We start from the raw sequence: 18,914 nt of genomic DNA on the forward strand, positions 1-18,914 counted from the left end.
TCATCTGGATGTTTCTTAAACGTAGTGAGAGTCTCTGCCTGCACCACCCCCTCAGACAGTATGTTCCAGACTCCAACCCCCCCCTCAGATCCCCTCTTTCACCTTACCTTAACCCTATGTCCCTTAGTTTTTGACTCCTTTGCTCTGGGGAAAAGTTTCCTACACTATCTATGCCTCCCATAATCTTGTATTCCTCTATCACAGACCCCCTCAGTCTCCTTCACTCCAAGGAAAATAAACCCAGCCTATCCAGTCTCCCCTTAGAAGGGAAACATTCCATCCCAGGCAACATCCTGGTGAATTTCCTCTGCACACATTTCAGTGTCTTTCCTGCAGTGTGCTGACCAAACCTGTACACAGTACTCGAACCGTGTCTCAACCCATGTTCTATAGAGCCCCTTGAGCCTTCTCCGCTATTCATTGAGATCATGGCTGATCTGATCTTGGCCTCAACTCCAGTTTCCTGCCTTGTCTCCAGAACTCTTGACTCCCCTGTAGACAAGACCTGCCTACTTGGACCATGAATATATCCAACGTCTCTGCCTCTACATCTCTCCAGGGCACAGAACTCCAAAGATTCACCATCCTCTGGGAGAAGTTCCTCATCGTCTCCAGTTTATCCTGAAGCTCTTGCACCTGGGTTCTGGACACCCCCACATGGGAAACTATCCACTCAGTGTCCCCCCCTGTCACCCTCAATGTTTCGATAAGATCACCTCTGCCTGAAGTGCTGGTGGAAACAGATTGAACAGAAACATTTAGAAACGTAGAAACATAGAGAACCTACAGCACAATTCAGGCCCTTTGGCCCACAAAGTTGTGCCGTACATGTCCCTACCTTAGAAATTACTAGGCTTACCCATAGCCCTCTATTTTTCTACCTATCCAAAAGTCTCTTAAAAGACCCTATTGTATGCACCTCCACCACCGCTGCCAGCAGCCCATTCCACACACTCACCAGTCTCTGAACAAAAAACTTACCCCTGACATCCCCTCTGTACCTACTCCCCAGCACCTTAAACCTGTGTCCTCTTGTGGCAACCATTTCAGCCCTGGGAAAAAGCCTCTGACTATCCACATGATCAATGCCCCTAATCATCTTATACACCTCTATCAGGTCCCCCCTCATCCTCTGTCGCTCCAAGGAGAAAAGGCCGAGTTCATTCAACCTGTTTTCATAAGGCATTCTCCCCAATCCAGGCAACATCCTTGTAAATCTCCTCTGCACCCTCTCTATGGCTTCCGCATCCTTCCTGTAGTGAGGCGACCAGAACTGAACACAATACTCCAAGTGGGGTCTGACCAGGGTCCTGACCAATTACTTAAAAGATAATTGATTTAATGTTTGAAGGGAAAAGTATTGATAGGATCAAAGGGGGGGGGGCAAGCAGGAGTGGGATTAAACAGAACCTTCAAAGAGCTAGCACACGCCTTATGGTTTGAAGGGTCTTCTACATATTTCTGTGATCCTTTAATGTCATCAGTGGATACAAGGATTACGGTTTCCAGAACATTTTTTTAACTCATACACAGATCTGAGTGTGACTGACCAGCATTTATTGCCCATCCCTAAGTACCCCTTGAAAAAGTGGGGGGGGAGCCACCTTATTGAACTGCTGCAGCCCCTCTGGTGAAGGTGCTCCCACAGTGCTGCTGGGGAGGGAGCGCCAGGGCATAGACCCAGTGATGATTAAGGACCATGATATATTTCCCCAAGTCATAGAGCCATAGAGTCATACAGCACGGAAACAGGCCCTTCGGCCCAACTGGTCCATGCCAACCATGATGCCCATCTAAACTAGTCCCATTTCCCTGGATTTGGCCCATATCCCTCTAAACCTTTCCAACCGTGTACCCATCCAAGTGTCCCTTAAAAGTTGTTATTGTACCTGCCTCAACCACGTCCTCTGGCAGCTCGTTCCATATACCCACTGCTCTCTGTGTGAAAAATTTCCCCTTTAAACCTTTCCCCTCTCACCTTAAACCTGTGCCCTCTAGTTTTTGATTCCCTTTCTCTGGGAAGAAGACTGAGTGCGCTCACCCTGTCTATGCCCCTCATGGTTTTATACACCTGTGAGTGAGCACGGTGTATGATGTGGAGGGGAACCTGCAGGAGGTGGTGCTCTCCTTTACCTCCTGCCCTTGTCCTTCTTGGAGATGGGAGGTCCCGGATTGTGGAGATGCTGTCCGAGTAGCCTGGGTGAATAACTGCACTGCATCTTGAGGCTGGTGCACACTGCAGCCACCGTGGTGAAGGGAATGCCAATCCAATGGGTCACTTCTTGAGATCGTCATAAACAATGTTTGTCAGAGAGCACTTCTGAAAAGGGTTTGCTTTGTTTTGGAAACTAATAACCTGTAATATTGATTTCGAGAAGTGACGCCTCTTCCACAAAACAACAAGTTGTGTTCTGAGGACAAAACGCCCAGCTCCCTTCCCGCCAGAGCTGAACAAATCCCGTCACACAACCAACAACTTTCCCTCTTGTCACAACGTCCATTCCGCACGTCGCCAGCCAGCCAACCCAACCCCGGACTTTCTGGGATCTGACTGTGCCTCCCTGTTGCCAAGAGGTCCATCAATGGAGGCCCCGCCCACCGGATCGGATCTCATTGGACCAGAGGTATGTGGGGGGTGTCAGTCAGAGCCGAAGGTGCTCCGTGATTGGACGTTGCATTATGTAAGGATCTTGCATAAGAAGAATATTCCTTAAAACGAGACATGAGGCGGTGCGAGGGTAGGGTCCGGACTACGAGAGGGAGCGGTGGTTCTGTTGTTACATGGGCAAGAGCTCTCGGAAACTGCACAGTTGTAAGTATCACAAGCCTTCACTTCTAATATCTTTTAAACAAAAAAAACGATCCATTGTTGAAATGTGAAACCACTTTAATAATGTAGTGACATATCCTGTGGTGTGTGTACAAAATGGGTTTGCAAAAGGTAATTGAGTGTAAATTTTGTACCAGAAATTCATCTGTGTGTTTAATTATTAAGTTTCTAAGTTAATTATTGGGAAGTTTAAAGACCCACGAGCAAAATTATTCTAACCATCATTGAAGCGGTTAGTGACAGAATCAAGCCCTTGTACTGAATGGGTTAATGTCTATACAGAGCATGGTATAGACATCCTTTCAATCCGTTGGAAGTTTGTGAGGGGAATGGAGGGAGGCATTTTTAAAGTGAACTTTTTTTTTGTTGATTGCTAATTAAATTAAAATTGCCACCCTGATGGTCAGACTGGTGCCTGGACGGTGAGCGTTAACCGGTGTCCTCTGTCCTGCAGCCCGCCTGAAGCACGCCGCGATGTTGCCTCTGTCACTCGCTGCTCTCTTCTGCCTGGTGCCGCCGGGGCTCCCGCAGAGACCCGAACCCATCTTCACCGCCGCGACAGACTCCCTTCTCCCTCCCGATTACGATAACAACCCGACCCAGCTGAATTACGGCGTGGCCGTGTCTGACGTGGACAACGATGGAAGTCTGGAGATAGTGGTGGCGGGGTAGGTGTGTCAGACCCTGTATCACCAACTGTGTGTGGCTCGGGTGGGGTACAGAATACATCTTCCTCAATGATAAGGTCTTTGTATGTGAGGTATAACTTTATACGCCCACATAAAGTCAGTGCTCCTACAATGTGCGAAAATGTACGTGAAATATAAGCCTTGCTATATTCTGCATAAACTGTGTCTAATGGCCATGTTCATCTGTATGAGATATATTTGCATGCAAAGGTCATACGTGGTTATCCTCATACATGCTCCCATGTATGTGGGATATTTTGGGTGCATTCTTTGGGTTATATGTAAAGTATACTGATGTAAATATCTGCAAACTATTTGTGCCAATGTGAAATGTATGTGTATAAAATGACACTGTGCAGGTTCATGTGTGTAAGTAATTCCCTTTCAAGGGGGATTGGTGATGCAAACTACCGTCCCTGTTTAACGCACAACATGGTATCATTGTATGACGATCTTGGGTGCAAAACCTTGCCTCTTTCCTGCCTGTTATTTTTTTTGCCAGTTCTTGTGCCGTTCCCTACAGCACCTCTGGTGACTCTGCCCCATCTATCTGCCAAGATAATATCTGCTGTTACTTCAGATTTTTCACACCATCTCCATCTCTCTCTGCAACATTTCATCCATCATTCCATCTGTTTTTTCTTTTGACTCTGTTTCTTGGAGACGGGGACAACTGAGTGAACACCAGTCTCTAGGGTTACTTCTGGAGCTCAGATTGGGGAAGAAAGTGTCCGGGAGGAGCAAACTCCTGGCTGAAGTTATCATATGGAAGTTGAAATTGAACATCTCCCAACAGCACCAGATGACTTTCTGTAGTGCCATTGCAGATATCACATACATTTTTTAAAAAGAAACTGCAAATTCCAAAAAGAAAACCCAAAAATTCAGTACATGAAAATTTGCCAGGGTTTCACTGAGATTGCATGTTGTGTGAAAATTCACATTTGCATCTGAAAGCCACTTTCAAACTTAAATCTATTTTAGTTTAGAGCACAGAGAAGATTTATGATGATGTTGCCAGGACTAGAGGGCATGAGGGACAGATTGGCCAGGCTGGGTCTTTATTCCTTGGAAGGTAGGAGAATCAAGGGTGACTTTACAGAAGTGTTTAAAATTATGAGAGGCACAGACAAGGTGGTTGGTGACGGCCTTTTCTGCAGGGTAGGGGAGTCCAAAACAAGGGGCAGAGATTTAGGGTGAGAGGGGAAAGATTTAAAAGGGACCTGAGGGGCAACTTTTTCACTCAGAGCATGGGGAGTATATGGAACGAGCTGCCAGAGGAAGTGGGTGAGGCAGGTACAACAGTATCATTTAAGAAACATTTGGATAGGTACATGGAGGGGTGGGGCTTGGAGGTATATGGGCTGAACGCAGGAAATTGGGACTAGCTGGGTGGGACTGTGGTTGGCATGGACTGGTTGGGCCGAAGGGCCTGTATCCATGCTGTATTGCCCTATGACTCTATTTGCCCCTCTGCTTTGCCCTCTAATTCCATTAAACTAATACTTAAATAAATCCTTTGTGAAATATTGTTGGGCTCCACTGTATAGAATGTTTGCTCCCTGTGTGTGTTAGCTGTGCAGAACACGGGTATTTTAAAGAGCTGTTCTGGTAGATGGTTCTTTCTGTATGTGTGTGGGGGAAGAGGATGTGATTAATCCAGCTCATTTTCTGAGTGGTTTCTCTGCAGTGTGGAGAGGTTACAATGTTGGGAATTGTTCTTGCACGAGAGATTTTAACAGGATTTGGTTCAGTTTGTGTGTGAGTGTCCATCTGCTGGTCTCGTGCATCAAATGTAACCATCTTAAATCAATATGATAATGTGGCTCCAAGCAATGTTTAATCTAAAATGTCTTTTTCTTCAGTCTGAGTACATTATCAGGCTTGTCGAATTACAATAGATTTTTATTTCAAAATCAGATTTGTTATTTTGGGCTACAATGGCCGGTCTTTTTGCAAAGTCAGAAAAGAGTCGTGCCCTGATTCTGAAGGAGTAGAGTTCTCAGCTCTAGACCTTCCTCCTCTGCTCTGGGGCAAGAACTCAGTCCAGCTACTCATTAGTGGGAACTTCACAAACAACGGCTCGTATCTTCAAGATAAGTGACCGGTCATTTAGCATGGAGCTACGTGGAAATTTCTTCGCACTAAAAGTGGTGAATCTCTGAAATTCTCTCCCCCAGAGGATTGTGGAGGTGAGATCATTAGAAATATTTAAAGAGAAGGGAAATAAGTTTCTGAAAGATCAGGGGATTGGAAGGCTGTGGGGATCTGGCACAGAAGTGGAGTTGAGGCCTGGCATTGGTCAGCCTTGATCGTATTGAATGGTGGGGGAGGCTTTGAGGGGCCGAGTGGCCTACTCCTGCTCCGAACAAGGTTTATTATCACTGATGTATGTCATGAAATTCATTGTTCTGTGGCAGAAGTACAGGGAAAGACATAAAGACATAAAAATTACTATAAGTTCAAACACAAATAGTACAAAAGAGGAATGAGGTAGTGTTCATGGACCGTTCAGCAATCTGATGGCGGAGGGAAAGAAGCTATTCTTCAGGCTTCAGGCTCCTGTACCTCCTCCCCAATGGTAGTAACATGAAGGGGGCATGTCCCAGGTGGTGACGGTCCTTAGGTGGTGAGGATGCCGCCTTCTTGAGGCACCGCCTTTTGAAGATATTCTTGATGGCAGGGAGGGTTGTGCCCGTGATGGAGCTGGCTGAGTCTACAACCCTCTGCAGCCTCTTGCGATTCTGTGCATTGGAGCCTTCACACCAGGTGGTGATGCAACCAGTCAGAATGCTCTCCACCGTACATCTGCAGAAATTTGCAAGAGTCTCTGGTGACATACCAAATCTCCTCAAATTCGTAATGAAGTAGACTGGGATTCATTTGTGAAGCCTGTTATGGCCAAACAGCTCACCAAAACTTGGTTCCTTAGGCTCATGTATTGACTAATCATCATTTAACTGACAGCTCAAAGGACTCTAACACACTCACACCTGTGATCCAAAATGAGAGTGAGGAGAGGCTGTCTCCTGCTCTCTGTGGTGTACTTCTCTCCTTTGGTCCTTGAGGTAAAACAACTATTTGTGTTAAACTGTCCTTGGGATTTTGATGCTTAAATTACCTCTCGGGTACTTGGCTCTACCTGGATCTGGAAGTAATCTTGATGGAAGGAAACACTGCCTTAGAATTCAATTTGAAATGGTCAGCTGCTGTGTCACCTCGATTCCCTGTTCTGCCTGACGCAGGCAAATGGGACTGGATTAGATGGGCATCTTGGTTGGCATGGATGAGTTGGGCTGAAGGGCCTGTTTCCATGTGACTTGAGTCTATGAACACCTCTGGCAGCATGTTCCAGGCACCTACTGCTGCGTGTGCGTGCGCGTGTGCGTGCGCGTGTGCGTGTGGCCCCACCCAATTCCCTTAAATTTTCCCCCTAACTTTCTATCCTGTTTACCTCCCTCCTGTCCCAGCAGCCAGGCCTGTGTGAGGTGGAGGGATGAAGAGGGGGAAGGTTGGGTTGGCTGGGAGGGAAGCATGCACCAGGGAGTTGAGGTGATGGAGTTCTCGGGTACAGGATGGATACTTGCAGAAGCCTAGAGGGGCAGGAAGCAGACTTGCATTTATGTAGCACCTCTCACACCTCCATCTCTAAAACTCTCTGGGAAATCAGTGAGCTGTAAGTTCCTGGTGCACATTGACTAAGGGTCTGGGCGAACTCCTCTGTGCTTCACAGATAATACTGTGCAGCTGTCAGGAGTGGTATTTGAACCATTGACCTTCTGACACAGCTACCAGCGTGCTGTTCAAGATGACAAGGCCCCGCAAGTATGAAAAGGGGGGAAAAAAACAATTGTTTTGAGTTAAAATCAGCACAAAGCATTATCATTGAGTGTGACACTGGGCCAGTAATGAGGCTGAAGCAGGTGATTCAACAGCTCAAGGTCTGTTGCACTGGGGGGAAGAAAACCTGCTAAACATAACTAGTGGAGCTCCAAGCTGTTAGTCAGCACACCTCCTGAGTGGTTTGCTCAGACCTGAGTAGGAAATGGATCGCCGTGATCCTTGCAAAGTTGCAGAAGATCAGAAAAGACTTTGGCATGGACAGGGTGCAGAGGAGATGCACCTAAACGTTGCCTGGGATGGAGTCATACAGCAAGGAAACAGGCCCTTTGGCCCACCATGTTCCTGATGACCTATTCACTCATCTACAGTAATCCCATTTCCCTCAGGATGCTATCCTTCTACGCCTTGTGTTTGTGTCTGTCCAAATGTCTCTTAAATGTAGTAATTGTATCTGACTCCACCTTCTCTGGCAATGAGTTCCAAATATCAACAACTTTGTGCATTTAAAAAAAATCTCCTCAAATCCTTTTTAAATCTCCTTCCTCTCATCTTAAACCCATGCCCTCTTGTTTATGATACCCCTACCATGGGGAAAAAGATTTTGACTGTCGACCCTATCTATGCTGTTTATTTTGTATACTCTGTCGGGTCCACCTCAGTCTCCGCTCCAGGGAAATGAGCCCAGCCTGTCCAATCTCTTCCCATAACCAGTCCTCCAATCCAGGCAACATCCTGGGGAATCTCCTCTGCACTTTCTCCAGTGCAATCACACCCTTCCTACAGTGTGGTGACCAGAACTGCACACAGTGTCCAGTGTGCATCTGACCAGTGTTTTGTAAAGTCGCAACATCACCTCCCAACTCTTGTATTCTCAGCCCCGACCTATGAAGGCAAACGTGCCGTACGCCGCCTCCACCTCTTCTCCACCCTGTCCACCTGGGTCCCCACTTTCAGAGAACTAAACTTTGACCCCAAGGTCTCTCTGTTCTTCAACATTCCTCAGTGCCCTACCATTTATTGTATATATCCTACCCGATTTGACTTCCTAAAATGTATCACCTTGCACTTGTTGGGATTAAATTCCATCTGCTAGCTTTCTGCCAAACTTTCCATCTGATCTATATCTTGCTTTACTATACCTTCTTCACTATTAATTTTACTAATCATTCCTCCTACATTCACATCCAAACTGTTAATCCATATCACAAACAACAAGGGTCCCAGCACTGATCTCTGCAGTACACCACTGGTCACAGACTTCCAATCAGAAACCTTCCACCCCACCCTCTGCCTCCCCTCACTGCCAGTTTTGGATCTAACCAGCCAGATCGCAACTTGGATCCCAACTTTTAGGTGGGTGCTTGATGGTCAGCATAGACATGATGGGCTGAAGGGCCTATTTCTGTGCTGAATGATTTTATGGAGGGGAATCTGTTCCACTTTGTAAGAGACAATGTTAGTTGTTTGTGATCAAAAATTTCCCTTGCTGTATATTGTATTGCAGGTTCTTGCAATAGTCTTGCATGGTATTGTAGATTGCTCTAAGCAGGAGTCGGAGTTGGTCAGAACAGAAACAGACCCTTTGGCTCACCTTGTCCATGCTGACCTGGATACATAGCTGCACAAATCTTATTTGGCCCATATCCCTCTATGCCTTTCCTATCCAAGTGACTTTTAACTGCTGTAATTGTACCTGCCTCTACCTCTGGCAGCTCGTTCCATATACCCACCACCCTCTGTGTGGAAAAACTTGCCCCTCAGATATCTCCCCTCTCTCCTTTAAACCTGTGCCCTCTACCTCTAGACTGTCCTACCCCAGGAAAAAGACTCTATCTACCCTATCTATGCCCCACATAATTTTATAAACCTCTCTGAGGTCACCCCTCAGCCTTCGATGTTCCAGTGAGAACAAACTCAGCCTGTCCAATCTCTCCTTATAACTGCAGCCCTCCATTCCAGGCAATATCCTGGTGAACCTCTTCTGTACTCTCTCTAATGCTACCACATCCTTCCCGTTGTATGGTGACCAGAACTGTGCACGATACTCCAAGTGCAGTCTAACCAATGTTTTGTACACCCCCAACCTGAATTTAGCATTGCCCAGATCACCCTGAACACTGGTGCATGTCCCAAGGCGTTTGGGTGGGACATTATTGAATCAAAGTAACAATGAGTAACACTAAGAGGTATTGGGATAAGTGACCAAAAGCTGGTCAAACTATTAAGGGAAGAGGTTGGGGAGGGAACTCCAGAGCTTGGGGGGCCCCAGCAGCTGAAGGTACAGCTGCCAACAGTGGACTGAGGTGCACCGAGAGACCAAAGTTGGAGCACAGCCTTTGACCAATGTCTGGAAGGTAACTCCTGTCTGGTACTGAGTGGGAGTCGCACTGTCAAAGGAGTTTCTCAGACAAGGTTCTAACCCAAAGGCTCCATCTGAATGTAAAGGGTCCTGTAGTGTTATTTTCAAGAAAAGTAGTGTCCTGATCAATGGTTATTCCTCAATCAGCATCACTAAAAACACAACCAACTAAGCTGGAAATAAGAAATAAAAGCAGGCAAAGCACTGATGAAAGGTCTCGACCTGAAACGTTGACTGTCCGTTTCCCTCCATAGATGTTGCCTGACACACTGAGTTCCCCCAGCAGATAGTTTGTTGCTCCAGATTTCCAGCATCTGCAGTCTCACCTGACTCCACAGACCAGGCAGCGTCTGTGCAGAGGGAAACAGTTAACATTCCTGATAGAAGTTTATAAAATTACGACAGGCATAGATAGGGTAGACAGTCAGAAACTTTTTCCAGGGTGGAAATGTCAAATACCAGAGGACATATATTTAGGGCGAGAGGGGGAAAGTTTAAAGGACACGCGCAGGGCAGGTGTTTTTTTTTAGAGCGGTGGGTGCCTGGAACGGGCTGTCAGGGGTGGGGGTGGAAGCAGATACAACAGTGATGTTTAAGAGGCTGTTAGAAAGACACATGAACATGCCGGGAATGGACGGCTATGGATCATGTGCAGGCAGAAGGGATTTAGTTTAGTTCAGCACAGAGACTGTGGGCTGAAGGGCCTGTTCCTGTGCTGTACTGTTCCATGTTTCAGGTTAATGACCTTCCATCAGAACTTGCTTTAAATTGGGGAGGGAGTGGTGGGGAGTCCAAAGAGGTCTGTGGAGACCCAAGGGAAACTGACACGTGGCTGAGAGAGGGAGGGTGGGGCTCGTTAATCGCAGTGGATCTGTCCAGAGGAGCTGTAGGTAGATTGTTCACTCACCATCCCACGGCTGTTTCTGGGATCTTGCTTTGCACATATCAGCTGCCATATTTCTGACGTTACAGAAGTGACTGCACCACAACAGAACTTCACTGGCGGCAAGGTCTTTGGCTCATCCTGAGCTTGTGAATGACACAATTGAGATGCAAGCTTTTCTTTCAGACTTAATGGAGATGTCATAGAGGTGCTCAGAGTCATTAAAGGCTTTGATGTGACAGTAAGGAGCAACTGTTTCAGTGGCAGGGACTGAGTTAGCAGGGGCCACTGAGTGAAGGTGAGCAGCAGATGATTTAGAGGTGAATGAACGTGACTGAGAACAGTGAGAGAGAATGTTTACAAGGTTATGGGGAAGAGGCAGGGGAGTGGGTCCAGTCAACAGTTCATTCAAAGAGCAAAACACAAAACGCTGGAGAAACTCAACGGGTCAGGCAGCATCTGTGGAGGGAAATGGACAGTCAATGTTTCGGGTTGAGACCCTTCATCTGGACTGATTTGTCCATTTCCCTCCACAGATGCTGCCCGACCCGCTGAGTTCCTCTGGCTTCTTGTTTGTTGCTCCAGATTCCAACATCTGCAGTCTCTTATGTCCCCAGTTCATTCAAAGAGCTTGCACAGGCCTGATTGATAATATACAGCATGGAAACAGGCCATTTGGCCCAACTTGGCCATGTCAACCAAGATGCCTACCTACTCTGACTTCAAAATACATTGCCATTCCTTGACTGTGGCTGGGTGAAAACCCTGGAACTCCCTCCCTAACAACACTGGGTACACCCACACCTCAAGGACTGCTGTGGTTCAAGAAGGCAGCTCACCACCACCTTCTCAAGGGCAACTAGGGACGGGCAATTAAATGCTGGCTTAGCCTGCAAAGCCCACATTCCTTGAATGAATATATTTTTTAAAAAGCTAGTCCTATTTGCCTCTGTTTGGCCCATATCCCTCCAACCCATGAATTTGTCCAAACCTTTTAAACATTGTACCCACCTCTACCACTTCCTCTGGCAGCTCGTTCCATATACCTGCCACCCTCTGTGTGGGGGAAAACTTGCCCCTCAGATCCGCTTTAAATCTTTCCCCTCTCACCTTAAACCTGTGCCCTCTAGTTTTAGATTCCCTACCCTGTGACCATCCACCTATCTATGCCCCTTGTGATTTTTACAAACCTCTATAATGTCACCCCTCAGCGTCCTTTGCTCCAGGGGAAATGGTCCCGGCCTTTCCAATGTCTCCTCACAACCCAAACCTTCCAGTCCCTTGTCAATCTTTTCTCCGCCGTCTCGTTTAATCACATCCTTCTTTTAGGCCGCATGGTCTGCTTCTGTGCTGTGCATTAAGATCAAGTTATCCAAGAATGTTTCTGCCCCACCCTCTCACCATTTCCACCCTTCCCTCCCTGACCTAACTCGATCTGCCAATCACCCCTCCTCCCCTGGATCCACCTATCACCTGCCAGCTCTTGCTCCATCCCTTCCCCTCACCCCTTTATACCGGCTCTCTCCCCTCTCTTCCTTCCAGATGAAGGGTCTTGACCCGAAACGTCGACTGTCCGTTTCCCTCCACAGATGCTGCCTGACCCGCTGAGTTCCTCCAGCAGATTTTATTCTCTCCAGATTCCAGCATCTACAGTTCCTTGTGTCCAAGAATATTTCCTGTAATTAGTTATTTTTCCACACTCTGCTCTGTGTTGTGGTTTTCCCTGCTTTGATATCACTGCATAGATTGGGGTAGCTACAGAATTAAATAGGAAGTGTTGATATTTGGATTTCCTCTGTTGGCAGTGAAATTCAGGGAATGTTCAACCTGTCCCAGCTTTCACTTGGATCACTGATGGAATGCAGTCACTTCCAATTGAATTGAAAAGTAATGCAGGAAGTAGAAACTTAGCATCGGTGTAAATGTGCTGCTTAGAGTGGTTGATGCATTAGTGTCCCACCATCAACATCCTGAGGGTCACTTGACTCAGCCCAATGCATCACGGGCACATCCCTTCCCACCATCAGGAGTATCTACAGGAGGTGCTGCCTCAAGAAGGCGACATCCATCATCAAAGATCCCCACCATCCGGGCTGTGCCATCTTCTCGCAGCTACCATCGGGCAGGAGGTACAGAAGCCTGAAGTCCCCACACCACCAGGTTCAAGAACAGCTACTTCCCTTCAACCATTCGGTTCTTGAACCAACCGGCACAACCCCAATCATCAGAGTTGGTCAACAGTATGATCACATTGCACTAAAATGGACTTTGTTTTTTTTCTTGTTGTAATTGTGTTCTTTCTTGTAAGAAATATGTTTAATTTCTGTTTTTCTTGTGAATGCTGCTTGTCTGATGCTCTGTGCCTGTGATGCTGCTGCAAGTAAGTTTCCCATTGCACCCGTGCACACATGGACTTGTGCAGATGACAAATGCGACTTTGACCAGAAGCTCAGCTGGACCAACCACATAACTGTGGCTACACAAGCAGATCATCCTATGTCAGAGTCACACAGCACAGAAATGGTCCCAGCTGATCCATGCTGACCAAATGCCCAATGCCTGTGAGTCACCTCCTGACTCCCCAAAGCTTAATCACCATCCACAAGACACAAGATAGGAGTTTGATGGAATACTCTCCAATTGCCTGGATGGAGCAACTCCAACACCTTGAACCTTGAGACCCCTCGGGCAAAGCTGCCAGCTTAATTGGCACCCCATCTGCCAATTAAGCTGGCAGATGGGGTGCCAATTAAGTCACTGCACAGCATGTGGCCCATTGTACCTATTCCAGTGAAGGAAGAGCAGCCCAGCCCATTCCCTTTTCCCAGCTCTTGGCCCCACTGCGCTCCCCCCCCCCCCCCACCAGACCTGCAGGTTACGGTTCTTCAGGCACTCATTGGGCATGGGGAGATGGACAGGCAGATGTTGCATGGGAAGCTGCAGTAGAAAATAGCATTGTTCTGGGGGTAATGGAAATGTGGGCCAGGGGGTGATGCAGGAACAGACCCTTCAGAGTGTTAGAAGTGTGCTTTATTGTGTGCAGTGCTGGTTGCCCCATTACAGGAGGATGTGGAGGCTTTGGAGAGAGTGCAGAAGAGGTTCACGAGGATGCTGCCTGGATTAGAGGGTATTAACTATGAGGAGAAGTTGGACAAACTTGGGTTGTTTTCTCTGGAGTGTCGGAGGCTGAGGGGAGACCTGATAGAGGTTTAGAAAATTGAGGGGTATAGATAGGATAGACAGTCAGAATCGTTTTTCCAGGGTGGAACTGTCAAATACTAGAGGACACATTTAAGGTGAGAGGGGGAAAGTTTAAAGGTGATGTGCGGGGCATTTTTTGTTGCACACGTGGTGGGTGCCTAGAACGGGCTGCCGGGGATGTGGTGGAAGTGGGTATCATAGTGGTGTTAAGAGGCATTTAGACAGACACATGGACATGAAGGATATGGATCATGTGCAGGCAGAAGCTTTAATTTGACATTGTGTTCAGCACAGAAAGGGATGCAAAGGAAATAAGAGGTGATGGAATGGCTTTGATGGACACGATGGGCTGAATGGCCTCCTGTGCTGTAATAGTTAAATTCAATGAGGAAATAGGAGGAGATCCATTGAATGTGGAGGCTGGTGGAACAGAACGTGAGGACAAGGGGAGCCCTCTGGCCGTTCTGGGAGATGGGTGGAGGGGTGACAGTGATGGAACGGACATGGTTGAAGACCCTCCAGTCCCCTGGAGTTGGGGGGGATTCTCGGCCCAGGAAGCAGGAAGACGTATCTGAGGCAGTAACGATGCCAATGCCAGAGCAGGTGTGATAGAGGCAGCAAACCAGGAGAGTACGGAGTGGTCCTTGCATCAACCTGTGTATGAGTATGTTTGTCTTTTGATAAACATGCTACCATGACAACCAAGCTCTTCAGATGAAATTCAGTTTGAAGCCAGCGTACAAATATCTCTCTATTGATTCAGAACTTTCCAATAATGGACGTGGGCTCTCTAGATAATCGAGTGCCGATTTATTTTTTTTTGTTCTCACCAGACCTGTGCTGGTGATATGGGCCATCAATTCTCCTGAATAAATACCCTTCAGGACCAAGGGAACACAGGGCTGATGGCAGAACCTCGTGAGGCAAACAGAGCGATGGAATTCCTGGAGCTCACCTGGTCAATGTACCGAGCTGGGTGGGGTGGTTATTGTGCTGGACCGGACCATTGCCCATGGTGTCCACTTCTGCCCAGCCTTACCTTTCACCTGGACAACAGTACTAATAATCAAGCTTCAAAACCTGGGGCTCTGTACCTCCCTCTGCAGCTGGATTCTCGACTTCCTTATCGGGAAACCACAGTCAGTGCGGATCAGTGATAACATCTCTTTCTCGCTGACAGTCACACAGGCTCACCTCAAGGATGCGTGCTTAGCCCCCTGCTCTACTGTCTCTGCACTCATGACTGTGTGGCCAGGCACAGCTCAAACACCATCTTTAAATTTGCCGATGACACCGCTGTTGTTGGCAAAATCTCAGATGGCGACGAGGAGGCGTACAGGAGTGAGATAGATCGGCTGGTTGAGTGGTGTTGCAACAACAACCTCACACTCAACGTGAGCAAGACCAAGGAATTGATGGTGGACTTCAGGAAGGGGAAGTCAGGAGAACACACCAGTCCTTATTGAGGGGTCAGCGGTGGAAAGGGTGAGCAGCTTCAAGTTCCTGGGTGTCAGCATCTCAGAGGATCTATCCTGGGTCCAACACATTGATGCAATCATGAAGAAGACACGTCAGTGGCCCTACTTCATTTGGAGTTTGAGGAGATTTGGTTTGTCACCAAAGAGTCTTGCAAATTTCTACAGATGTACGGTGGAGAGCATTCTGACTGGTTGCGTCTGCCTGGTATGGAGGCTCCAATGCACAGGATCTCAAGAGGCTGCAGAGGGTTGTAGACTCAGCCAGCTCCATCACGGGCACAACCCTCCCCACCATCGAGGGCATCTTCAAGAGGCGGTGCCTCAAGAAGGCGACATCCATCATTAAGGACCCTCACCATCCAGGACATGCCGTCTTCTCATTACTACCATTGGGAGGAGGTACAAGGGCCTGAAGACCCACACTCAATGATTCAGGAGCAGCTTCTTCCCCTCTGCCATCAGATTTCTGAATGGTCCATGAACACTACCTCGTTATTCCTCTTTTGCACTATTTAATTTTTTTGTAATTTTCAGTAATTTTTACATCTTGCACTGTACTGCTGCCGCAAAACAACAAATTTCACAACATATGTCAGTGAAAAGAAATCTGTTTCTGATTCACCTCCTGACTCCTCAAGCCCTTCCCAAGATCATCAACAAAACATTAGAAAGATTTTTGTTTCTGAGGAATTGCTCTAAAACCTTGTGTCCCAAGGTGCCTTATAACCAATAACATGTAGTCACTAATTAGTAAAAGAGCCATGGCCTTTTGATGGGGCAGGTTAGAGTGGTTAACTGGAGACACAAGAGACTACAGATGCTGGAATCTGGAGCAAAAAAGAAACAATCTTCTCGAGGAACTCAGCAGGTCGAGCAGCATCTGTGGAGGCAAAGCTATGGTCGAAGCCCTGAAATGTTGACCACACCTTTGTATCCATGGTAGAACTGGTACCTAGAACTGGTAGAAGGATTAGAGTTGAGTTGGTGCCTTGAACTCACTGCCCGGAGGCAGAACCCCTCCCCACAGTTAAACAGAACTGGGATGTGGGTCTGCAGGGCTAGGGAGCGAGAGCTGGGAACCATGAGTAATCGATGGACAGATTGGACTCCCACTGGGCCATAAGGACTCTTGACACAGCCTGGTCATGAATTTCTCTGGGTATAAACCATCTCCTTACCTGCCAATAGGGTGCTGAAACTCAGGCTTCCACAGGTACCCTTCCCCTTGAGGGTGGGTTTAGATCACACAACAGAGACACCAGCTATGGTCGGGTTTGAACTGGATTGTTGACTGTCTTGCCAAGCCTGGGATATCTCTGCAGTGTGTCTCTCTGATCTGGGACCTGCTGTAATGGGGGCAAGTTCAACAGGAGCTTTCTGAAGGAAACTGGAAAATATTTGAAGGAAATTCACATAGCTGGTTCACTTCTAGAAAATTGGATCATGAATTGGTGATGAACCAATCATAGGGGCTGCAGGAATCCTTTAATTCCATGAGCAGTGTGTGGGACATCAATCCTGGTATTCCCCATTCACAGTCTTCATAATGGAGGGGCTACAAATCATCTCCCCACCCCCACTTCCCACAGACACCTAATTACAGAATCCATGCCCTGGGACATGTGGTTATCTCCCCACCCATTACACTTTGGTGAAATCTACAATAAAACAAAAAAAAGCAATTAAAACTGCAGGGATGTGCTACGTGGTTTCATTCTAAATTAATGATGGATTTTTCTGTTGAACTGTTTAAATGGGAAACATTTAGTTTGTTTGAACAGCAGCAGTTGAACTCATTGTATGAGAAGCACTGTGAAATGGTTCAAAGTGCTTACTTAATGGAGTCTCCCCCTCCCTCTCCCCAGCCCCACACAGCCCACTCCTGCCCAGGCTCCACAACAGCACTGCCCAGGTAGACCCACTGTTCCAGCCGGCTCTTTCCCCACCACACTTACTTCTTCCAACCTTGACTCCATCCTTTATCCTCTGGTCCAACCCCTTCCCACTCACACCTGCAACACCCCTTGATGCCCTCCGGCACTCTGACAGTTTCCAGTTCCCTGGTCTTCATGAACGTCCAACCCCTCTACACCTCCATCCCACACTGAGGGACTGACGGCCTTTTACTTATTCCTGTAACAGTGACCTGACCAGTTCCCCTCTACCAATACTCATTCAGCAAGGTGAAGTCACAGGAGACGGCAGACACTGGAATCTGGAGCAACAAACAATCTGCTGGAGGAACTCAGCGGGTCGAGCAGCATCTGTGGGGGGAGAGGAATTGTCGACGATCCTGGTCGAGACCCTGCTTCAGGACCACGAGTAAGAGAGGAAAGATGGCCAGGATAGAGGAGAGGGGTGGGGTGAGACAGGGGCCAGTAGGTGATTGGTGGACCAAGGAGGGGGTGAAGGGTGATGGCAGAAGGAGGCAGGTGGGGATGGGAGTTGGGAGACAGAGGCAGGTGGGTGATAGGTGCAGGTAGACAAACAAAAAGAGGAGGAGGGAGGTGGAGGGAGGGGACAGTGAAGGTGGAGACAGCTAGGAGGGTGATAAGTGGGGACATGAAGGCTGCCAGTGCTGGAATCTGATCAGTAAAGAAGGTGATAATGGGAACCTCTAGGGGAGAGGTGAAGAGCAGAAGGAACCAGGACCAGATTTGGGGGAGGGGGGGAGCTGTAGAGCTGGTAGGTGGATGGAACCAGGAGGGGAAGAAATTGGGGGCTGTGGGGGTAGTGTGCGTAAAAGGCACAAAAGTGGGAAGACCAGAGGATCAGAAGAAGAATCTCGCTCCAGGTTCCAGCATCTGCAGTCTCTGGTGTCTCCTCACTGCTACCTACATCTACCTTCCTCATTATTTACCATTCCTCTAGGTTTAATTTTGACTGCGAAGTTGGAAATTTTAGCCTGTGCATCATACACAAGTCATTAAATTTGTATCAAAAGTCAGTACAGGTCCTCCTCGTGTTATGAACACCCGACTTATGACACCGTATACATACAGATGTGTTAGGGAGACTGGCGGGATGGATGTGCCAGCTGCTGTGGGGCTGCAGGTACCTTCTGTTGGGTGGGAATGGGGCATTTTCCCGTGCCTTCTTCTTTCCCGCGCCCCCCCCCAGCACTCAGGGGCTGGGTGGCGCCGAGCACAGGTGGGAACACCGAGCAGACTTGCTTGCTCACTGAGTCAGTGAGGCCGGCTGGTGGCCACTCTTCCCGCGCCTGCCCGCTCCCCTGTCACCGCTTTTTCTGTGACCCTCTCCCACACACCGTTTCTGTTCATTTCCCACTTACGGGTAGTTTGGGTTACAGACAGTTCTGCATCAAATATGATTAAACCAAAAACAATGGATGATTTGTGTTGGTAGGTTGACTGGCCACTGTAAGTTGTTCCTCATGTGTAAATGAGTGGTGAAATCTGGGGCGAGATGATGGAAATGTGGGGAGAATAGGCTCCAGGGAAAATTGGTAATGGGATAGGATTGATCTGTGATCTCAAAGTCAAAGTGGTGTTTCTTGTCATATGCACAAGTACATGTGTGCACAGGTACAACGACAAACTTACTTGCAGCAGCATCACAGGCACACAGCATCAGAGATATTAAAATTTCACAATTAACAGCATAAATTATA

At 47.7% G+C, this 18,914-nt stretch overlaps 1 protein-coding gene across 2 annotated transcripts in view; it reads left to right on the forward strand.

Annotated features, from left to right (window-relative positions):
• Window positions 1–2,719: 2,719 nt before the first annotated feature.
• crtac1b (cartilage acidic protein 1b) overlaps window positions 2,720–18,914 on the forward strand; it is a 200,243-nt gene continuing 184,048 nt past the window's right edge. The window contains exons 1-2 of one of the 2 annotated variants that reach the window (XM_052027207.1): window positions 2,720–2,812; window positions 3,285–3,498. In XM_052027207.1, coding sequence (XP_051883167.1) covers window positions 2,782–2,812; window positions 3,285–3,498 — 245 coding nt within the window. In that variant the 5' untranslated portion in view covers window positions 2,720–2,781. The remainder of the gene's footprint in view (window positions 2,813–3,284; window positions 3,499–18,914) is intronic. The other variant, XM_052027206.1, reaches the window with a different exon arrangement.

Source organism: Pristis pectinata, chromosome 12, assembly GCF_009764475.1.
Source record: "Pristis pectinata isolate sPriPec2 chromosome 12, sPriPec2.1.pri, whole genome shotgun sequence".
In the NCBI taxonomy this organism is placed as follows: domain Eukaryota; kingdom Metazoa; phylum Chordata; class Chondrichthyes; order Rhinopristiformes; family Pristidae; genus Pristis; species Pristis pectinata.